At 45.6% G+C, this 22,643-nt stretch overlaps 3 protein-coding genes across 3 annotated transcripts in view; 1 reads left to right on the plus strand and 2 right to left on the minus strand.

Annotated features, from left to right (window-relative positions):
• LOC119596402 overlaps positions 1–22,643 on the minus strand; it is a 120,352-nt gene that overhangs the window by 78,247 nt on the left and 19,462 nt on the right. The window contains exon 2 of the mRNA XM_037945631.1: positions 6,976–7,881. Coding sequence (XP_037801559.1) covers positions 6,976–7,881 — 906 coding nt within the window. The remainder of the gene's footprint in view (positions 1–6,975; positions 7,882–22,643) is intronic.
• Positions 14,084–22,643, plus strand: part of LOC119596403 (dolichol-phosphate mannosyltransferase subunit 3-like) — a 32,881-nt gene continuing 24,321 nt past the window's right edge. Inside the window, exon 1 of the mRNA XM_037945634.1 lies at positions 14,084–14,402. Coding sequence (XP_037801562.1) covers positions 14,397–14,402 — 6 coding nt within the window. The 5' untranslated portion in view covers positions 14,084–14,396. The remainder of the gene's footprint in view (positions 14,403–22,643) is intronic.
• On the minus strand, positions 14,400–20,337 carry LOC119596401 (mucin-17-like). Its single transcript, XM_037945630.1, has one exon. The coding sequence runs from the start codon at positions 19,941–19,943 to the stop codon at positions 14,544–14,546; it is 5,400 nt and encodes a 1,799-aa protein (XP_037801558.1). The 5' UTR covers positions 19,944–20,337; the 3' UTR covers positions 14,400–14,543.

Below are 22,643 nucleotides of genomic sequence, written 5' to 3' on the forward strand. Positions count from 1 at the left end.
GGGAGAGTGAGTGAGAGAAGGGGAGAAATTTTATATGTATACTCTATATAAGTATATACATTTGTATATATACATATATACATACATAATCATGTGTGTATATTCATATATACACACACATGTATGTGTATATATATTTATACATATGCATATATATAAACCTAAAAAAAGAACAAAATTATATATATATATATATATATATATATATATATATATATATATATATATATATATATATAATATATATTTAGATATGTATATTTATATATATTTATATTTATATATAAACAGGGTTGGTCTGCCGTCAAGTGAGGTTCCATGGCGTGAGCAATTAAATTCCCCGAGCAAGCCGTCCTTCCCGCCAGCGGTTCCTCCTCTACCCCCCCCCTCACCACCACCCGGCCTCGCAAGCCCTTGTACAAGAAAGATCTATTCCGGCCTGAAAGACCCTCCTGCGACCACCCATCACTCCCGCCAGGGGCCGCACGCGCACCTGCGGAATCGCACCCTTTCTCGCGTATATCTTTGTCCCGTGATCCATTATTACCTTCCGTCTGCGTCGCCTCGTGGCCTGTTTATTTCAGTCTCTTTACCTCCACTTCACGGACTGACGGCAGGCGGGTCTCTCATTACCACTCTCGCCCTTTCTCTCTCTCCCTCTCCCTTTCTTCCTTCTCTCTCTCTCTCTCTCTCTCTCTCGCTCTCTCTCTCTCTCTCTCTCTCTCTCTCTCTCTCTCTCTCTCTCTCTCTCTCTCTCTCTCTCTCTCTCTCTCTCTCTCTCTCTCTTATATATATATATATATATATATATATATATATATATATATATATATATATATATATATATATATATATATATATATATATATATGTATGTATGTATGTATGAATGTGTGTGCGTGTGCGTGTGTGTTTATTTATCTATCATACTCTCAAGCTTCAGAAATTTATTATTACCTTTGGTCTCAAAAAGTAATACATCAGTCTATCGGTAGCACCGGACTGATTCATGAGTAACCTACCAATCAAGAGCAATTAATGTCACACACTCATCATTATCTCTCTCCAGTCGCCACGTGCCAATGCCCGTTTTCTTCCCTCCCTCTTTTTTTCCTTCGCGTCGCCCATTATTCACTCATATGCAAATAAGAGGAAAGGGTCTATCACAATCCTCTTGTCCTTCCTCCATCCTTCGAATCACACTTTAGCCCCGCGCTCGCTTAATCACTCGTCCGAATCGATTCCCGACCCGCGCCTCGCCTGACCCATTCGTCGGCCGACAAACAAACAATCCACGATTCGAGACGATCGCGTGATTCCACTGCCCTAATTACTGCGATTAGAGCAATCTTGTACTAAAAATTATGATATGCATTTGTATTAACAATCGCACGAAAGTCCATCATAAGCAGTATTATAAAAATGCGCACCATTGCACAAATAAAAACTTGCTGCAGGAAACATCATGATATGCATTTCAAGTAATATAGCGCGTGATGAGCGAATCATAAACCGGATTTCCAAAAATTTAATAAATCACATGTATTAGGATTAGAGGACGAAATTATAAAATGGAATACAACAATAAAACGTAAAACTAACCTCGCCTGACCTGACTTTAAAAAAAATCTGGTCACCTCATGACGCAGAGCACCACACCAGATCACATGACCTCACATCCCCTCTTCATACAAAGGCCTAATATCCCCCCTCCCCCCGCGACCCCACACACCCACCCCTAATACTCCTTTCCGCTCGACCATTGGAATGAAAAGCAACCTGGATAATAAAAAGAAAGAACACGATTTATCATTTCCTTTATTATAGCGGTTCTGTTTTATGTCACCTTTGCACACACGTTACTACGTTTGGGTTTTCAGTCTACGTTAACGAACTAAGGTCACGTAAGGTCACTACAGCAACACTCCTGAGGTCCCAGTACAAAGCATTTCCTTGAAATCCCCCCCCCGTACTCCTGATCCTGACCCATCCCATTGGTACCCCTCCCCCTCTCCCGCTCTATCTATTACCATGTCCTCAACCATATGCATGGTTTACCCCCACTCCTATTCATACCCATCCCTCCCTCTCCAACGTCCATGGATTACCATCCCCTCCCCTCCCTACAAGCACGTGAATCACTCCAACCCCGCTATCCATTCCCTTATTCTCCCTACTTGTGTATAAATCAAGCTCCCCCCTCCTTCAAATGCACGAATCGACTCTCCCCTCCTACCCATACCCATCCCCTTCCTCATGAATCAACCCCCCCTCTTATTTGGGGTACTGTACCCAGCTCGCTCTGAGTGACGACCTCCAACCACGAAATCACGACCCATCTGCACTCTTTAATTCTGCGTTGCATTACGGTCTACCTCAGTAACTCTTGAATTTCTTTTATAAGCTCCTAAGTGGATGATGTGACTTTTTTATCTTTATATATCTTTTCGTCTTTTTTTGCGACATATCTTTATTGATTTTTTTTTTGAAATTTTTACTTTCATTTACTCATTTTTTATTTCTAATTTATATCCTTACGTGAAACTTTAAACTGTGCATTCGTTTGTTTAATCAATATTAAGCAGTAAAAGCATAACTCTTTTAATCCGTAAACCTTTAGTCTAACTACAAGAAAATATACCACAAGATCTACATATTCAATTTAATAAAAATGTACCCCCTCACGCAAAAAATAATGAACTCTATAAATCGTTTATAATCCATACATGAAACATATATACATATATATTTCATCAACAAAACATAACATCATTTCCCATCACATTTCACAAAGCAATGACACGTATTTAAACCCATAAACAAACCAATCGAAACGAATCGAAGAAAAATATCACCCACCCCCATTAAACACAAGAACTGGCAACCCCTCCGCCACATGACCCATCTCGCGCCGGAACAATTAGCAAGAACTACGGACTAATTAAAGGACCCACGACCAATTACCACGGACAGGTCCTGACCCCCATACAATAGGCAATATTCTCTTTCCGTTTTCACCGCAAGCTGCAGCTGGGTTGAATTACGAAAACCCTGAGACGATTAGGATTAATGAATTGGGAGAGAGTAGGGTGGGGTATGTTTAGGTCACGGCTTAGGATTAGGCTTGGATAAAAAGTATGAATCAGACTGATTGGCTGGTTTGTATACATAAAAGACAACCTAGATTTGTAGTCTGAAAGTGAATATTGGATTTATTTATGTAAAAAATATAACCTAAATCTATAATAAAAAAATAATTTGATTATTTACGTTACACGATAACGTAGATTTGTAAATAAAATAATATGAATCAATCTACTAAATTATTTACGTTACACCATAGCCTGGATCTATAAGTGAAAAGATGTGAATTTATCTAAGAAAAAAAATAACCATGATTTATAACCGAAATTGTGCTAATTATCTACACTGCAAAATAATCTAGATTGATAACTAGGGGCAAGTAATTGGTTTATTTAGCTTTAAAGAACCGGGGCGTGCGATCAGATTCGAAACCGAGCGATCGTTTCCCATCTCTGTAGCACTAATCCTTCAAAGAGGAGTTTCTTCGATCGCGAAAAGGTTTGGAACCGGTTAGCCGGGAAGCGATGGGCCCCTCAGGAGGCATGGCTCGGTAACGGGAGAGAGGATAGGGAGGGGAGAGGGGAGAGAGGATGGGGAGGGGAGAGATGAGTGAGGATGGGGAAGGGAGAGGGGAGAGAGGATGGGGAAGGGAGAGGGAAGGGAGAGGGGAGAGAGGATGGAGAAGGGAGAGGGACAGGGAGAGGGGGGAGAGGATGGGGAAGGGAGAGGGGAGAGAGGATGGGGAAGGGAGAGGGGAGAGAGGATGGGGAGGGGAGAGATGAGTGAGGATGGAGAGGGGAGAGAGGATGGGGAAGGGAGAGGGGAGAGAGGATGGGAAGGGAGGGAAGGGAGAGTGGAGAGAGGGGGGAAGGGGAGGGGAGGGAAGGGAGAGGGGAGAGAGGATGGGGAAGGGAGAGGGGATGGGAAGGGAGAGGGGAGAGAGGATGGGGAAGGGAGAGGGAAGGGAGAGGGGAGAGAGGATGGGGAAGGGAGAGAGGATGGAGCGGGGAGGGGAGAAGGGGTGACTGCTGGGAGGAGAGGAGAAGGGAGAAGGGGTGACTGCTGGGAGGGGAGGAGGACTGACTGGAGGAAGGTGTGAAGGAGAAATAAGGGGTTTCCTGGGGGAAAGGGAGAAGGGATATTGGTTTGAATAGGAAGAGGAGTCTCAGTTTCTGAACTTTTTATGGATTTCTTTCGCTACATATCTTTATTTCCCTTTGACTTCACACTCCTTAATTTCTCTTCCTCTTATACTTATATATATAATGATCTATTTTTGTTTATTTATTTTTTATTTTTTCAATCTTCGTCCCTATTCGTTCCTCTCTTCATTTTCATATCTTCTTCCTTCGCAATCTGATCCCCTCAATTTCAACATATTTTCAACCATAAAAAATGCAAATGATGCGTCCAATTTCCAAGAAACAATTTGACGTGCGTGCGAAAACACTAATCCGCCCAGGTATTTTCCTAATGGCATTAAATACTTCAAACGACTAATCTTCTCAGGTATATCTTTCGTGCAAATTTGGATTTAAAAAATGCAAATACCACAACGAAGAAAGGAATTTGCCAGGCAACTTAACAGTCAAATTATCCCTATGTATTAATTTTGAAAAAAAATCCTAACAATCTCTACATGCTTATCCAACGCAACAGCGATCTAAAGAAAAAAAGACGCGAAATGTATACACAAGAAAAACCCGCCAAAAATTATAAATAATTTCTGCTCCCCCAATCTATCAGTGCTAGCGGTACCATTTTCCCCAAACATCACATTTACAATAACAAAAGCCTTAATTAATGTATGCAAACACCGAGGAGATGACAGCTGCTGCCACATCCATTTCTGTAAACTAACTTCCTCCTCACTCTCACCTAGGCTGATCCCTTTTAATTATTTTCTTGGGAGCCTCCTTGTATTCTTTCGCGGGTGTAATGTATTCGCTTAATGAGCTGTATAATTTATAACTGTATTAGTGCAGTCATAAAACTGGGGCTGGGTTTAAGGTGTTCTACTATACAGTTTTGAGAAGTATTTTTAATGGTGTGCATGTAAAAATTCCACAGATGAATATATGCATGTACTGTATGTACTGCATGTACAGTATGCGCGCGCGCGCGTGTGTGTGTGTGTGTGTGTGTGTGTGTGTGTGTGTGTGTGTGTGTGTGTGTGTGTGTGTGTGTGTGTGTGTGTGTGTGTGTGTGTGTGTGCGCACGCGCGCGGGCGCAAGCACAAATGCATATAATGCCAACAACTTTCCCCAGCCTCACTAAAAGGCCACCTCAGACAAGGCCTCTTTCCAAGCAGCTAATCGCGACTTCAATTTCTCGGAAAGGTCTCGCGAAGATGATGACGTCACTGCCCCGAGGGCCATTTACAGTCGGGGGGAGAATGAGGAAGGGAAGGTCGGGCGTTTCATTAACGGCGTTTCTATCAACAATCACAGAGAAAATAGCGTTATCATTCCTCATTACCAACCCGCTACCGCCTATTAGTGCGATCTGACCTAATAACTGTTCCCAAAGCCGAGGTTATCTCCGGCACCCCCGTCCCGTTACCCTCACCGCTTCGGAGGTCACAGAGAGGAGGTGTGACGCCAGCTGTTACGGGGAAGCTGTCGACGCGGCTCTGATCAATGGCCCTCCCCAATGCCCCGTGGAATGCTCAGCCTCGTGCTCTCTTGGAAATGCACTTTCGTAAGGCCTATGACGATTCTGGATTTGTAATGGTTACCAAGGCCTATGACGCCTCTAGGTTTGCTGTGGTTATCGAAACCTACAATGACAAGATTTGCAGTGTATATGTATTTACGATATTTTGTGGAAAAGGAAGTTCTACAGTGTATGTTTCCCAAAATGCAAATGTCCGGTCTGTTTATAAGCATCATTGCACCTGGTGTCACGCCTCGCTTACTCACGGAACAAGAGTGAGAGTAAAGAGGGGAAAGGGCAGGTGGTGACCAGGTGTGGGCAAGGGCTAAGGTCACACAAAGGGGGGGGGGAGGGGCAGGTGGACAACAGGGTCTAGGGTCACACACTAGCTACCAATGACCTGTGACAATTACCTTCCACGTAAGTTTCCAATACTCGAAATGACCTGACAAACAACTGTAACTTGTCTGGGAATCAAAAGAAGGAATGGAGGAACATTAATTTTGACGTATAAACAATTGATTCTGGTAATAAGTTCGTGCAGACATAACTTATAATAATTTGAATTAAATGCCCGATTATCCCTTCCTTTCCTCCTATCCTCTCCTCCCTCTCTCTTTCTCTCTTAAATCCCCATCGCCAAGGTCTGCCGTTGCTTAGCAACGTCAAAAGCAGCACATGCTCACAATCAGCACGATGCTTGCCCGTTATATCCGGTGGAAAATTGGGAATAATAGATAATTTTTGCTCTCTCTGCAACTTCGAGAAAAAAATCTAATAAATATAAAAAATGAGTGAAGGAGCGCTTGTGTTTATCCTATTCCTTTTTCGCCCTGATCTTTACGGGGAAAGCAAGGGGATGAAAGAACGAGGGAAAGAACACGGTCCAGGACAGAGAGTAAGGGGAACATCTATGTCCTGGGGGGAGTCACTTAAATTAAAAGAAACGAAACAGGTAAGCACAGGAAGAGCGAGAGAAATCCGCAGTGCATAATAACATCACCTCATTTCCCAATTAATTCCCACTTCCCCTCCCCTGGAATAAGCAGTCCTAGCTGCAGACCTATAACCGTTTAAAAGAAGGTTTAAAGCGAACGTTCAAGTTTATGACGTAATTGCGTGTGAAAATAACGCGCACTAAAAAAACATTCTCCAAATTGATTTTGATTGTCAGCATAAGTAACAAGCGAAGTCCATACATACACTGAGGTTCAGCCTAGAGAGTCTGGCGCTTACCTTGACGATGTCGGAGGACTCGAGCAGCTCCCTGAGGCCGCCCTCATACATGAGGTTCCTTTCCACCATCACGTCGAAGATGTAGATCTGCCCAGTGACGAGGCCGATTTGCAGGAGTGTCATCGGGCCGGAGGGACCAAGGTTCACCCCCTCCCCGTCGAAGGACACCGGCTGCCTCGCCGCCAGGATGCTGCTCACCAGCTGCCGCGCCTCCCGCACCGACACCACCACGCGCGTGTGCCGGATGAGGCGCCCGGTCACGCTGCCTTCGCTGCCCGGGCTGCCGTCGGCGGCCGAGCTCGTGTAGCTGACGCGGTCACGCTCGCTGTTGTCGGCCAGGGTCTTCCTCAGGAGGGAATTGACCCTCGCCTTTAAGGTCTTCTGCTGTTGCTGCTGTTGCTGTAGAGAGTGCTGGGGGGCGGCAGGGGGGCGTGCAGGAGAGCCGGGCGATGTGGGGGAAGCTGGCTGGTCCTCCTCGCGCTCCGGGGAGGACGACACGCCGCCTCCCCCTCTCCCCCCTCCCCCTCCTCTTCCACCGGCGATGTTGTTTTGTACCTGTTGTGGTTGGGGCTGCTGCTGCTGTGGCTGCTGCGGCTGCTGATTCTGCAAGCCCGGGGATAAGGAGGAGGTCGGAGAGTAGGACGGGGCGGTGCCGTTCATGGATGGGAGGGCGGTGGAGTTGGTGGTGGCGTTGGTGGCGGGGGCGCTGGCGGAGTGCACGAGGCGCACCATATTGCCCTGCATGTAGAAGGTATTCGAGTGCATCTTCAGGAAGGTGGTGAGGTCGCTGGACGAGCGGCAGATAGTCGAGAGCGTCTCTTTGGGAAACGCGTTGACCAGCCCGTTGAAAAGTGTCTCTGTGATGAGCGGACCGCGGACCAACGCCGCAGAGCAATACTGCAGCACCTGAAGCAGGGAGAAAAATCATTTTAGGAAAAAAGGTCTTCAGGAATAAATTTACAAAAGTAACTGATACTGAACTAATTGCATTCTTAGACAAAATATTTTTTTCTGACATGCAACTTATTTAAAGAACCTCTCCCTCCCTCCCCTTCTCTCTCTCAATCTCTCTCTGCCATTCACACAAAGTCCAGGTAGATTAGAGAATTTCGACTTCGTGATGTCACAAGCTTAATTTCCGAGCCCCTCTCCTGCCGGGTGAGGACTGTGGGAAAAAAAATGACCACCTGTGTAGCTGCTTACAAATCGATCCCTCTGAAACGCATACTTCTTGAACTTTTTCAGTCAAGGAATCTAGACGATTAAGTACGTAGAAGTAAAATTCATGGCCAGAAAGTACTTGAGGGAAGACTCTTCCAAAAAAGTATAACACGAGTTGCTGTTTTAGAAAGTGTATGTAAGCAATGCATGCATACATGTATGTCTACATTATATATATATATATATATATATATATATATATATATATATATATATATATATATATATATATATATATATATGTATATGTATATATATATATATATATATATATATATATATATATATATATATATATATATATATATAGAGAGAGAGAGAGAGAGAGAGAGAGAGAGAGAGAGAGAGAGAGAGAGAGAGAGAGAGAGAGAGAGAGAGAGAGAGAGAGAGAGAGAGCGAGAGAGAGAGAGAGATATGCATGCAAGTGTATAGCCTATGTATATTACACTCACCATCCTCAGCTGGCAAGACTAGATATACTGTATATATATGATGCTTGTATATATATATTGGTATTCGTTTTCACTCTAACATATTTTTTTGTACTTGCAACATGTTTCATATTTAGGCAAGATAATGCAGATTGGGAGAAAACATAGAAGTAGGGATAGACAAATAGATGAGGCGAGAGGAATACGAAGCAGAGGTAGAGGAGAGAAAGGAAGGCGAGGGAGAAGGGAGGGAGGGAGACAGGAAAAAAAGGAAGGAGGGAAAGAGGGGGGGTGAGAGAAAGGAAGGATGAAGGAGAGGTAGAGGTAGAGAGAGAGAGAGAGAGAGAGAGAGAGAGAGAGAGAGAGAGAGAGAGAGAGAGAGAGAGAGAGAGAGAGAGAGAGAGAGAGAAAGAGGAAAAGGAGAGGAAGAAGGGAGGGAGGGAGGGAGGGAGGAAGAAGGGAGGGAAGGAGGGAGGGAGGGAGGGAGGGGGAGGGGGAGGGGGAGGGGGAGGGGGAGGGGAAGGGGAAGGGGAAGGGGAAGGGGAAGAGGAAGGGGTAGGGGAAGGGAGGGAGAACGCGGAGATAGAGATATAAAAAGATAGAGATAGATAGATAGAAAGATAGATAGACAGATAGATAGAGAGAGAGAAAGAGAGAGATAGAGAGAGAGAGAGAAAAGGAGGGAGAGAAGAGAGAGAAGAGAGAAGAGGAGAGAGAGAGAGGAAAGAGAGAGAGAGAGAGAGAGAGAGAGAGAGAGAGAGAGAGAGAGAAGAGAGAGAGAGAGAGAGAGAGAGAAGAGAGAGGGGGAGGAAGAGAGAAAGAGAGAAGAGAAAGAGAAAGAGAGAGAGAGAAAGAGAAAGAGAAAGAGAAAGAGAGAGAGAGAGAGAGAGAGAGAGAGAGAGAGAGAGATACTCGCAGTATTATCCATAAACCGTACTTTTCTGACTAATCCTGCCGGACCATCAGCAGAAGCACTCCTTTCGTCACTACCACTCGGCTCACGTGCGTCACACGCATGGTGACACTCCCACTAGAGAAAGAGAGAGAGAAAGAGAGAGAGAAAGAGAGAGAGCAGTGGCATGACAATCCAGCACTTTTCCATGTCACCGTTTTGGCACCCCCGTGCCCCGTGGGATACCATTTCTTCCACGTGAACGAGTGAACAAGCGTCTCCGCCCGTCCTTCGCAGGACCTTTCGGCAGGCAGAAAAATACAGGCTTCTGGAGGAAGCGCTTATGTACATCTGACCCATATAAATGTGTGCAGCACGTTACAGCTGTCCATTTCGTGTACTGATGTTGCATGGTGCATTTCGTGTTTTTACGTATCCTTTTCGAGGTAACGCTACGTCAGCGCGCCCGATGTATTTGTCTCGTAACGTAAATGTGTAAATTATCAGCTTATGGGTCGTCCACTACTTTGCGTTTACACCGCCGAATGCTGCGTCACCTTTGTCCGTGCCGATAACTGAGGATGCCACTACGTAACGGAAAGCATATGAAGTTCACGTCTAGTGGGAGTGTCACCATGCGTGTGACGCACGTGAGCCGAGTGGTAGTGACGAAAGGAGTGCTTCTGCTGATGGTCCGGCAGGATTAGTCAGAAGAGTACGGTTTATGGATAATACTGCGAGTATCATAACAAGAGTTAATGAAGGAAGGCAGCGGTTCTGAACCAAATGGTACCGCGGGAGGACTGTATGTGTGAGTTTGAAGGGTTAAATGAGACACGAATGAATATGAGAAAGTTGCGCGCAGGTATGAACGAAGGGATGAATGAAGCGCATGATGGAATGAAAGCGTTGAAAGAAATGGTGGTCCATCAAACCGATAACGTATACCGCCTTCTAGAAGCCATGACTCGTATTACTATGCAAGTTGACTTAGATAAAGAAAATAGTGTCAGTAGTGACGACACAGTCGTCACTGATCACAGTTGCAGTCGTATGAACGCCAGTTCTGAATTTGTTTATGGTCGTCCGAATGGACGCCCTACAATATTTCAAAGCCCGTCCGAGCAGCGACGCTCTCGCCTCGAGCTCGTTACTACCCATGACGCCGGCCATCAAGATGACTTAGTCCACAAAGAATATTTAAGACAGAGAGCCCAGGAACCTACGTAGCAAGAGATGTCACAAAACTGACGGAACACAGGGTACATCGTCATAATATCATACAATTAAAAGTTTATAATGATCTGCAATTGATGATGTCCGAAGGATAAGGCTGACCCGATCCAGATGACCCCTTAATGCATTGATGCTTAGCCTTGTAAGGTCACCTAAAGCTTTGCAGCCAGCTTTAGCTAGTTAGTGTTAGTATTAGCGGTCCATATCCGCTTTTGCTTGTCTAGCATGTGTGTATGCACATTTGTGTTTGTGCTTGTTTGTTATCGCCCATCATTACTTTGTATACTGCCAGTTTTACTGTTATTGTGTCTAATGTTATTGTTTTATTTTGTTTTTATGTTGTATGACTACATGAATTGTATGTACTGTATACATGACTTTTAAGTGCTTTTAAGCAAGTTTAAGTATACAGCTCGTGCCTGGATAGCGAACGCTTGGTGCTTGCTATAAAAGGTGTTTATGTAAGTTGTGTGAATGCGAAGTAGAGCACGGGTTTGGTACATGACCTAATGCCTGTAATTTCTTCTCAGAGATCTATGGAGTTTAGTCATTCTGCTTGTAACTGCTTGAAGTCCACGGACGACGTATGTTCGTCCCGGTCTTGATGCTTATGTAGCTGTACGACCGTCCCGCCTGCAAACGTTCTGATGTCGAGGAACCACACGCTTGTTCCTGTTTTAGGATGCTCGTGGAAGTGTACGCCTCGTGCCTTTTTTGATACCCATGGTGATCGTTAAAGCACGTGGATGTGGACCTTCCTTGCCGTTCCTAGGATATTTATGACGTCTGTTCTATTGCGGTCCGAAACGACCATCGTCCGTCTGCGTCTCCGGTTCTGCCGCATGTGCTCAGAGGTGATTGCGGCAACCCGGGGCGGCTAACCGTCTGGAAGGGGGCGGTTGTAGTGGCACGACGCCCTACCACTATGCCACGTCACGCTTTTGGCGCACCCGTACCCCGCGGGATGCCATTTCTTCTGTGCGACTGAGCGAAAAACCGTCTATGCCCGTCAAGACGTTCGGGTATACTACGTCCACCTTCGCAGGACTTTTCATCAGGCAAGAGAGACGCAGGCTTCTGGAAGAAGCGGTTCTGTGACGCAGGCTTCTGGAAGAAGCGGTTCTGTACCGCTGACCGAGACGTGTTCATGATCTGACCTCCATATTCCGGTACTCCGTTGCACCGAAATGTAGTGTAGTGTAATTTAGCTTCTTTTTCGTAGGTCAGTTAGGTAAGCCAAAGTGTGTTTAGTGAAAAATGTTGTGTTGCGTTTAATGTTTAATAGTGCTGTGTTACGCATTTGTACTTATCTTATTAGTTTAATCCCTCTGATACTAATCAAGCCTCCAAAGAGCACAATACCAGACTGACTCCCTGATAGTTCGAGACAATGAATGCCTCGTGAATGGCAGCTAGGACCTACGTCATATGCAAAAAAAAAAGATGAAATTCTGTCAAAGATATTGAGTAATATCACAGTAAAGCTGTATGTTACTCAGTGTTGGGAGTCACACAAGAGAGAGGGAGTGGGAAGGGGAGAGGAAAGGAGGGTGAGGGGTGTTATTTGTTTGTTTATTATTTTTTCTAATTTCCATATTAGAAATCAGCTCTTTTGTTCTATTTATTTGTTTATTCATTTAGGCCGAACACTTTTGGGATTCAAGTTTCAATATTTATTTCATTATATCATATAACCATTACATTATATAATCATGTAACACTAAACAATAAAAGAAAAAAAAATGAACAAGGCCGTGAGGCGGACTAAAGTTATATTGACTACCTTTAAACCTCAGTCCAACAATTCTATTTACAGTTACAAGTACAGGTACTTGTTAGTTTACCTTTGCAAATGACTTTAAATATGCTAGTAATTAAGTTTTCCTCCTCTTTCATGTTGGTAATAAGTGTATATTTTGGGGCGAGGGAAAACAATAGTTCACATAGCTAGATATTTTATTAACGAAACCTTACCACATGAACCAATAACAACAAAATATAATGCGACAGAAACAGAGTAATTCTGTAAATATCCATAAGCAATTAATGGATAATACAACATTGTGCGTCTGACTCACATATTTAAGCAATGAATCCTACAAAGTAATTTTTTTTTATCACATACGAGTCGGAGGTCTTCGCCGCCTCTCTTAGCATACAACACCTACGAGAGTATTTCTCAGACTTTGAGCTTCAGACTCAAGCACCAGTTGCATATCATTAAGTAACAGTAAAGCAATAAACACAGCCACATATCATCCTCATCGAGTTGCACACTCTTAGGCTGGAAGCATAATAAGGATATTCTATTGACACTAAAAGCTATCATTTTATGATGTAATCCAGGAGTGTCAAACACTAGCGGGCCACATGTTATTGGAGTATATAGGGTCAAATTATAATAGGTGCACGTACACGTGCACGTGTGTGTGTGTGTGTGTGTGTGTGTGTGTGTGTGTGTGTGTGTGTGTGTGTGTGTGTGTGTGTGTGTGTGTGTGTGTGTGTGCGCGCGTGCGTGTGTGTGTGTGTGTGTGTGTGTGTGTGTGTGTGCGCGTGCGTGTGTGTGTGTGTGCGCGTGCGTGTGTGTGTGTGTGCGCGTGCGTGTGTGTGTGTGTGCGCGTGCGTGTGTGTGTGTGCGCGTGTGTGTGTGCGCGTGCGTGCGCGTGCGTGCGTGCGTGTGTGTGTATGTGTGTGTGTGTGTGTGTGTGTGTGTGTGTGTGTGTGTGTGTGTGTGTGTGTGTGTGTGTGTGTGTGTGTGTGTGTGTGTGTGTGTGCATACATTGATTATTAATAATTTTCAAGATAGAATAAAATCATAGAAAACATAAGGTAGGCCTACTTAAATGGCTGAAACAGTGACTGCCGCAGGCCTCCTGTTTGACACCCCTGACCTAATCTTCTAACAGATTGTTTCTGACATAACTATAAGCACATCTTTGAGGAATTCCTCATTCAAAGGGAAAATGTACGCTGAACAACATACATTTTACATGAATTAAATACCTTGGAAGAATTGCTGCCTATTCTATTATCACCTGGGGAGCATATATATATAGGAACTTGTGACAACATAAACAATAACGAACGTAAGAAAAAAGAAAAAAAGAAAAATAACTTGCTTAACATACCTAATTCTCTTACGTGATCATGGACGAACGAACAAAAAGAGAATCTAGCAAGATTGTGAGACAAAATCCTGTCTTACTGAAGTGTTTTTTCGTCACTAATAATAACTGTGCGGGCCATGTAAGTCAATGGCGCTGATAACAGATTTAATACGGGTACGATACGCGTCTTTGCGCATGCGCTGTTAGTACCCTGTTGTTTAAGTTGCAAATGTAACCTTCATGTGTCTGCTCGTGATTAGTTTATTCATTTTTTGGTAAAATTCTTCGTGCTTTTAGTGAATACTTATGTTGCTAGTATCACAGACATATTAGTGAACTTAAATATTGACCTAAAATTAAAATACTTAGAACCTAAGATTTATCACAGAATTTTGGATTTTTTTCTGCTTAAACCGAAGAAACGTTTATCACAAGATTTATCACAGGAAGAGTTTAAAATGCGGAATGACTTTGGAATACTGTCGTAGGAACTAGGGAAGGACATGGATCCGGTGTAAGGAACGACGCCAGGTGATGAAGGTAAGTCACAACAAGCAATAAACAATCACAAAGATAACTACAGTAAAATGGGTGCGAATGGACTCTGATTCTCTCCGTTATTTCGTGTATTTAACTTTCGTGCATCTGATGTAATCGGACTTGCTATTAGACTACCACATCTTACGCAGTTGAATCAGACACAGCTACACCAGATGCCTCTACACTAGGTGTACTTGGGTCTGGTGTCGTTGAACCAGAAGCAACACTAGGTGTTGCTGGATCTGCTGCCTCAACGGGTGTAGCTGGGCCACTACCTTCAGCAGGTGTAGCTGGATCTGTACCTTCGGCAGGTGTAGCTATATCTGCTGCCTCAACGGGTATAGCTGGATCTGTACCTTCGGCAGGTGTAGCTAGATCTGCTGCCTCAACGGGTGTAGCTAGGCCACTACCTTCGACAGGTGTAGCTGGATCTGCTGCCTCAACGGGTGTAGCTGGATCAGTTATTTCAGCAGGTGTTGCCGGATCAGTTATTTCAGCAGGTGTTGCTGGATCAGTTATTTCAGCAGGTGTTGCTGGATCAGTTATTTCAGCAGGTGTTACTGGATCAGTTATTTCAGCAGGTGTTACTGGATCAGTAATTTCTACAGGTGTTGCTGAATCAGTAATTTCTGCAGGTGTAGTTAGATCAGTACTTTCCACAAGTGTAGCTGAATCAGTACCTTCTGCAGGTGTAGTATGATCTATATTTTCAGCAGCTTCATTTGGTGTTGCTGGATCTGTACCTTGAGCAAGTGCAGCTCGACCAGTACCTTCAGCAGGTGTAGCTGGGTCACTACCTTGAACAGCAGTAGTTGGGTCAGTACTTTCAACAGGTGAACTTGGATCAGGACTTTCAGCAGGTGTGATTACACCGCCATCTTTAGCAATTATAGCTGGATTAATACATTCTGCATCTGCAACAGGTATATCTACATCAGTATTTTCAGCAGTTTCAACAGTTGTAGCTGTATCAGTACCTTCAACACGTGCAGCTGTATCAGTACCTTCAACAGATGCAGCTGTATCAGTACCTTCAACAGATGCAGCTGTATCAGTACCTTCAACAGATGCAGCTGTATCAGTACCTTCAACAGGTGTAGCTGTGTCAGCACCTTCAATAGGTGCTACTTGATCACAACCTTCAACAGGTGCTACTTGATCACAACCTTCACTAGTTGGAGTCTCACCAGGTGTAGCTGCTTCGGTGAGTACACTAGGTGTAGCTCGAGTGTTAGCTGGATCGGCAACCTCTTGAAGTGTAACCAGATCCGAAGATTCACCATGTGTAATTAGGCCAGTAGCTACACAAGGGGTTGCTGGGTCACTACCTACGCCAGGCGTACTTGGATCAGAAGCTACGCTTGGTGTACTTATATGAGCATCCTCACTGAATGTGACTGGGTCATCAGCTACACTAGGTGTTGCGTGATCAGGTGTAGTTAGGTCAGTAGCTACAAGTGGACTTGGAGCAGAAGCTACAGCAGATGTAGTTGGATCAGAAGCTACACCAATGTCTGGTGTAACTGGTTCAGTTACTGCACCAGGTGTACTTGGTTCTGAAGCTCCATCAGGTGGAGGTGATTTTTGAGATGCCACAGCAAATATAGCTAGAGCAGGTGTTGTAGGTGTAACGGAATCAGATGCTACATCAGGCGTTACTGGATCAGCAGTAGCTCCAGTAGGTGTGCTAGAATCAAGAGTTGTTAAACCAGATGCAGTCATGTTGTTAGTAGTAGTGAGCTCTGCAGTATTTTCACGGCCTGGAGTCAGATCAAGTGTCTGGTTGGGTGTGCCAGGTGTTTCATCGTAAACTGATGCGGGAGATGTACCTGGGTCAGGAGTATCTGCGAGCGGTGTAGCTGGACTCCGAACATCTACAACAGGTGCAGTCTGGTCAAACATATCTAAATCAGTTGTATTTGGACTACGGGTACCTACATCAGTTATAGCTGTGTCAGGTGTATCTACAACAGGTGGAGCTGGACTGGGTGTATCTAATCCCTCTGTGTCTGCAACAGGTGTAACTGGCTCATCTACAACAGCAGTTGCCGTTTCATCAGGTCTATTTGCACCAGGTGCAGTTGGTTTATTAAAACTTGATGTGAGTGGGTCCGACATATCTACAACAGGTGCAACTGAATCAGTTGCAAGTTCACTAGTTGCAACTACTTGTGCTACGTCAACAGGTGTTGCTAAAATATGTGTAACTGGACTAGAAACTATGTGTGTAACTTCATCCTGTGTATCTACACATGCAGCTGCAGGTGGTGTAGCTGGACTAGAAGTTACACAAACACAATGATCAGCAGTAACTGCAATGGGCGTAGATACCACAGGTAAATCGATGTCCGCACCCGGGTTGGATCCATCTGAGTCAATAGTAGCTGGATCTGGACTAGCTACAAGAGATGTAGTTGGATTACATGGAGCTACAAGTGTATTTTGATCAGTTCCATCTACAACCGGAGTAGATGAACATGGTTTGGCTAACTCAGATGTTTCTAAAACAGGTGCAGGTGAATGGGTAGCTACGTCATGGGTATCTGCACTTGTAGCAACTGCACAAGTTGTTGCAGGATTATGAATAGCTTCAGGAGGCTTAGGATCACGAAGTACTTCAACACGTACAGCTGGGTCACTAACACCAGGTGTACTTAGCTCATGAGTTACATTTGGCGTTGTTAGATCTAATATTTCTTGGTTTGAAGGTACACATGATGCCACAGATACATTAGCCGATAAAACAGATGCACCCACATTTGGTTTAGCTTTGTCCAATGAGGTTATATTTGAGGAAAGTGTCCCTGGCTGAGATGAAACAATTTCTTGTGTGTTTTGCATGTCCCCTGTAGCTTCGCTTGAAATGGCTGAGATAGGAGCAGCTACATCTGGAATGGTAGATAGTGGGGAAGACTGGCTAGTTGAAACTACATCTGGTGTAGATGGATGAGGAGAACAATCACTTAGCCAAGGTGGATTTGATGTAGCTGATGTAGGCTTCACAGCATCAGAGCCAGGCGTATCTATATGTGGATCAACAAACATGTTTGAATGAGGTGCATGTAGTGTATTTGAATAAGTTATCACTACATTTGAGTCAGTTGGGTTTGTCAGATTTGACGTGCCAATACCAGGCATAGCTATATTCTCCGTAACTGGAATAAACATTGCTACACCTCGAGTTGTAGGGTCCTCTGTGTCGGTGTCAAGCTTAGATGCGATAGATATAGGTGTGTCAAATGTAGCTACATATGTTAATGGTATATTTGGTTCTTGGTTATCACTTGACCTTGGTGTGGCCGGCCCAGGCATAACTACATTTGGTTTCGTTTTTTTTGCTTGTGCTGTAGCCGTGTCTGGTGCAGTTATCTTTTGTGTTATCAGACTTAGTGTAGGCACAGATGAATATGGTATACAACTGACCGATCCTGTTACATTAGTCATGGGAGTGACTGCTTCTGGTATGGCTGACTTAAGTGCAGCATCTAAGATTGATGTGGTTGTTTTGGATGTTTGCATGTACGAGCTTGCTATTGTTGGCTCTGACTGAGTTGTCCTTGTCAATGGCGGATTAAGTGAAACCAGGGTTTGAGCATAAATGCCCATTTTAGAAAGGCTACAAATGCTTTGCTTAGGAGGAGCTGAAGTAAGAATAGTGCGCAATGTGGAAGAATTCAGTGTAGTAGGGTTGGTTTTCTCTATATGCATACCAGTTACATCAAGGGTAGCACTTGGAATATAAGAAATTGCGTTAGTTGTAGTTTCATGAGACGTACCTAGGCTAGGTGGGGCTGTTCCCTCTAATGAAACTGGGTTAAGGGCACCCATGTCAGATGTAGATCCACTATTACTACCTGGCTCTGCGGCAGTTTGATTACGTTCTGTCTGATTGGATGTGGACAAGCTAGGTGTAGGTTGTTTACACTTCTCTGAAGTAAACGCCACTGGGTTTGAGGTAGAGGGGTTGGGCCTAACAACGGTTAAGAAAACATTCGTCGTTGGCGGCTTCGACTTAATGAGGGGAAACACAACTGGGTTGGTCGTGGGGGGGTTGGACCAGCCAGGAGTAAGCACAACACGATTCGAAGAGGGGAGATTAAACCTAACAGGTGCAGGCACAAGAGGATTAGATGGGACGAGGTTTGACACCGTTGGATTGGGGACAGCGACCAGGACTGAGGCTGACGTTGGGGGCGTGGCTGAGGTTGCCGACACTCGCGTTGTGGAAGTACTTTGTTTTGAACATGCACCACACGGTTGGGTTTGTGCGACAGAAGATAGTGCAGTGGGAAGGTAGTGCAGCACGGATGCTTCCTGGCCATGGGGAGTAACCGGAGCAGATGTGCCAAAACCCGTGGAAGAAGGCGGAGTAGAAGGAGGCGCCGAGGGTCCATGAGGACTGGGGAAAACCATACGTGCAATTTCTGGCTTGTAGTGCCACATCTGTACTTCAATCATGACTTGACAAATTCTGTGCTGCACGATGTAAAGGGTACTTTTGCTGTTCATGCTGCGCAGCTGATTCGCTATGAGGTTGCCGAATGCGGAATACTCGTCTCTAATCTTTTGTTTACTTTTCATGCTGGGCTTCTTGCTCTTCTTCGATTTTCGTTTCACCACGCGCCCCTGCTTGCATGAATGCAGAATACTGCTGGCTGCTCTTTTCTTGGTGCCTGTTATCTCCTGATTGGCCACGTTCTCTTGCTTAACCACGACCTCATGTTTGGCGTCGCTCTTCTCCTTAGCGCAATCTCTCCCTGCGCTCTCATCCTTGGTGGCTAAGCTCTTCTGCTTGCCAAGGCCTTCTTCTTTCACTTCATCTTGTCTGAACAAGCTCTTTCCCTTAGTTTCGTCTCTCTGCTTCTTTCGTCCCTTTGTGTTCAAGTTCTGCTTAGCTCGGCCTTTCTGCTTGACCAATCTCTTCAGTCTGACCAACCTCTGCAGCTTGGAGAAAGGCTTGTGCTTATTCAACTGCAGAAATCGCTTAAGTCTTTTAAGTCTCTTAGCTGCGCTTTGCTTGTTTTGCGCCTCCTCTGCCTCGTTGTTCTGCCCCTCCGCCACGCTGGTCGTTTTCTCCTGCTTAACCCTTTTCGTCTGGCTGCTTATCTCTCGAGTGACCACTTCTTCTGGCCTCGTTGCGTTCTTCTGTTTCGTCGGGTGCCCCTGCTTGCCCAAACTCTCGCCGTCAGTCTGGCTGCCTGAAGAACCCGCGGTCTCGGACCCTCTCTCGCTGCTCAAGGACCTCTTCCGCTGATTTGGCTTTGGCTTCTTCACGGTCTTCGGCGTCTCCGGAGTCCCTGGGAAGTTCTGGCGCTGGTGCTTGGGAGGGGGGGAAGGGGAGGGGGAGGGCGATGGCGAAGGGTCCTCCACCCTGCGCTTCCGCTTGTGCTGGTCCCGCGGAGACTTTCCCTTTCCGTCTCTCGCGCAGCTCTTCGTTGCTTGACCTGTGAATGAGACACCTGCCCCACGGCCGTCGCCACTTGCCTGTAAACAAACACAAACATTAGCAACAACACGTAAACAGATTGCACATTTGAGCATTAAACAAATATAGCCGTTGAAAAAGCTTCGTCTTCCCAGGCCTTTCTTTGACGATGGAGCATGCAAAGGAACCTGATGCCCGGAGCAACAGGGAGGGGAAGGAGGGTGGATGCAATGCCTCGGGTCAGCAGCTTTTCCAGAAACTATAATTGTTTAATACTTTTAGTTTTACTTTTTTCTTTTAAATCCTGTTTACGCCTTGCTGGCAATGTTTACGTCTGCCTCGCACAGGTGACGACAAAGAAAGAGCAGGAACCTCATCCGCGGGTGCTGATGCAGAAGCAGTGATAACGCACGTAATGAAGATGACAGGGTGGGAAGCCAATGAGGAGGTGCAGAGTGCGTTGGCAGGGAGGAAGGGGAGGGTGAATGGCAAGAATACGGCAACGAGTGAGCAAACCCATGGCAAAGGTAAAAAGGCCACGACGATAAGAAAATGAAAAACAAGTGAAGATAGAAAAGGAAAAGGAAATAGAGTACAAAACATTGTCCTTTAAGAAAGCATAACCACTTCTTAACCTTCCTCATCCCTCCCCACCTCCCAAACCCAACAATCATGAAGCCTTAACAATGAAGACCCGAACGAGGAGGTAAGAGTGACCCAGAGTGGCCCGGGCGTGTCATCACAACGTCAACAAACATATAATCTGGCGAGCAAGGGGAGGGCCAGAGAGGGGAGGAGGACTGTTGGACCCCCTCCACTCCCCCCTCTCACACCAGCCTCCCGCCCCCTCCCAAACCCCAAGCCTGCATACCGTCCAGCTTGGCCTCCGCAACGTTTGCCTGCTCAAGCCCGGCAACGAAAGAGAACCTGATTGAACTTATCACAGCGATAGTAGATAACTCAAACGAATGCTCTAATATCGGCATTTCAGCGATGGTTTCAAGAAAATGACGATGGTGATGGTGGCGATAAATGTGCTGAAAGGTGGCAATGATGACTAAATAAGCGTTAATTACAGCAATACATGTGTACCATTTGTAACAATCACATTTTAACAGATCTAATGTACCAATAACATTTAATAAATATGGGATAGCTACAGCGTCGGCAATTATCTGACGAAATCTAAAATATAAAACAATCTTGAAAAAGTAGTGCATTATTTTAAAAACTCTGATGTTTGTAAAACATACATACAAGATATAAACTCGTCACATCGAGCAACGGCTGTTCTTAAAAAAAAGAAAAGAAGAGAGAATAGGACAGCGACAGAGAAAAACAAGACCTGTTATGGTGACATCAAAAGGTGCTGTCACAATGAAAGAAGAAAAAAACAATACCTGTGAATACAAATTATGAAGACGGATCACCAACAGCAAAGTTACATTTTCCTCACACGAGCACAATGGCCCTTGTTTGCTTGGCTCTTTGCTTGAGAAGGGGAAAGGTAGGGAAAAGGGTGAAGGGGGATGCCGAGAGAGAGAAAGGAGGGAGAGGGAGAGGGAGGGAGGGAGAGAGGGAGGGAGAGAGGGAGGGAGAGAGGGAGAGAGAGGGAGAGAGAGAGAGAGAGAGAGAGAGAGAGGGAGGGAGAGAGAGAGAGAAGAGACGGAGAGGAGAGAGGAGAGAGAGAGAGGAGGAGAGAGAGAGAGAGGGAGAGAGAGAGAGAGAGCGGGGAGAGAGAGAGAGAGAGAGAGGGACGAGAGAGAGAGAGAGAGAGGGACGGAGAGAGGAGGGAGAGGGGACGGAGAGAGAGAGAGAGAGGGACGGAGAGAGAGGGAGGGGGAGAGAGAGGGAGGGAGGGGGAGAGAGAGGGAGGGAGGGAGGGGGAGAGAGAGGGAGGGAAGGAGGTAGGGGGAGAGAGAGGGAGGGAAGGAGAGGGGGAGGGAGGGAAAGAGAGGGAGGGAGGGAGAAAGACAGAGAGAGGGAGGGAGGGAGAGCGGAAGAGGGAGGGAGGGAGAGAGAAAGAAAGAGGGAGGAAGGGAGTGAGAGGGAGAGAGGGAGAGAATCATGACACACAGCATATAGGACAGTGACAGCCAGCTTGACCTTGAAGTCTTCACGCCCGTGATCGTATGGTCGGTGGGACCTGCTCTTCCTTCTCTTTGTCTCCCGAGGTGTTTTGGTGTGCTTGTCATGCCAGAGGCGGCGGCGAGGAGGAGAGAAGGACGGAAGGGAAGGAGGAGAAAGAAAAATGCAGCTGAAAATATGAAGGAATCGAGGGGAAAAAAGGAAGAAAATATAGGTGGTAGAAGAGAGGTGATGCGAGGTAGAAGGAACAGAAGATGGACGAGGGGGTAGATAAAGTAGGGAAGAGGAGACAGAAAAGCGGAGAACAGCTGGAGGAGGACAAAGATCAGAGAAGTAATATAAATAGCATGAGCAGAAAAGGGAAGAGATGAAGAGAAGTGAGGGGATAAGGGAATAGTAGCATGAAGATAAATTCTACTGCCGCGTACAGTTGTCCGCGGTGGTGGGCATGCAGCCGAGAGAACAGCAAGGGGGAGGGGTATGAAAAAGACATGGGAGGGGTGTTGGGATGTGGACCGGAGGGGGGAGCGGGGGATTGGGACACTGACCGACTGACCTTGAGTCTGTCTGACCCGCCAGCCACACCTTGGCCAAAGCCCCGCCCTCTTCGCCCTGCCTGCTTGCATGCCCACTCCCACCTCAAGACCACCTGCTTCCCGAGCCAGATGCCCACAAAACATACACTTTTCCGCTCTTTGTGCCTGTCTTGCTCAACTCCACTCTGTAGA

Source organism: Penaeus monodon, chromosome 37 (genome assembly GCF_015228065.2).
Source record: "Penaeus monodon isolate SGIC_2016 chromosome 37, NSTDA_Pmon_1, whole genome shotgun sequence".
Classification (NCBI taxonomy): domain Eukaryota; kingdom Metazoa; phylum Arthropoda; class Malacostraca; order Decapoda; family Penaeidae; genus Penaeus; species Penaeus monodon.

Bases quoted from the DNA above. Each gene is read 5' to 3' on its own strand.
- LOC119596401 (XM_037945630.1), bottom strand. From the start codon at position 19,943: ATGCTCAAATGTGCAATCTGTTTACGTGTTGTTGCTAATGTTTGTGTT.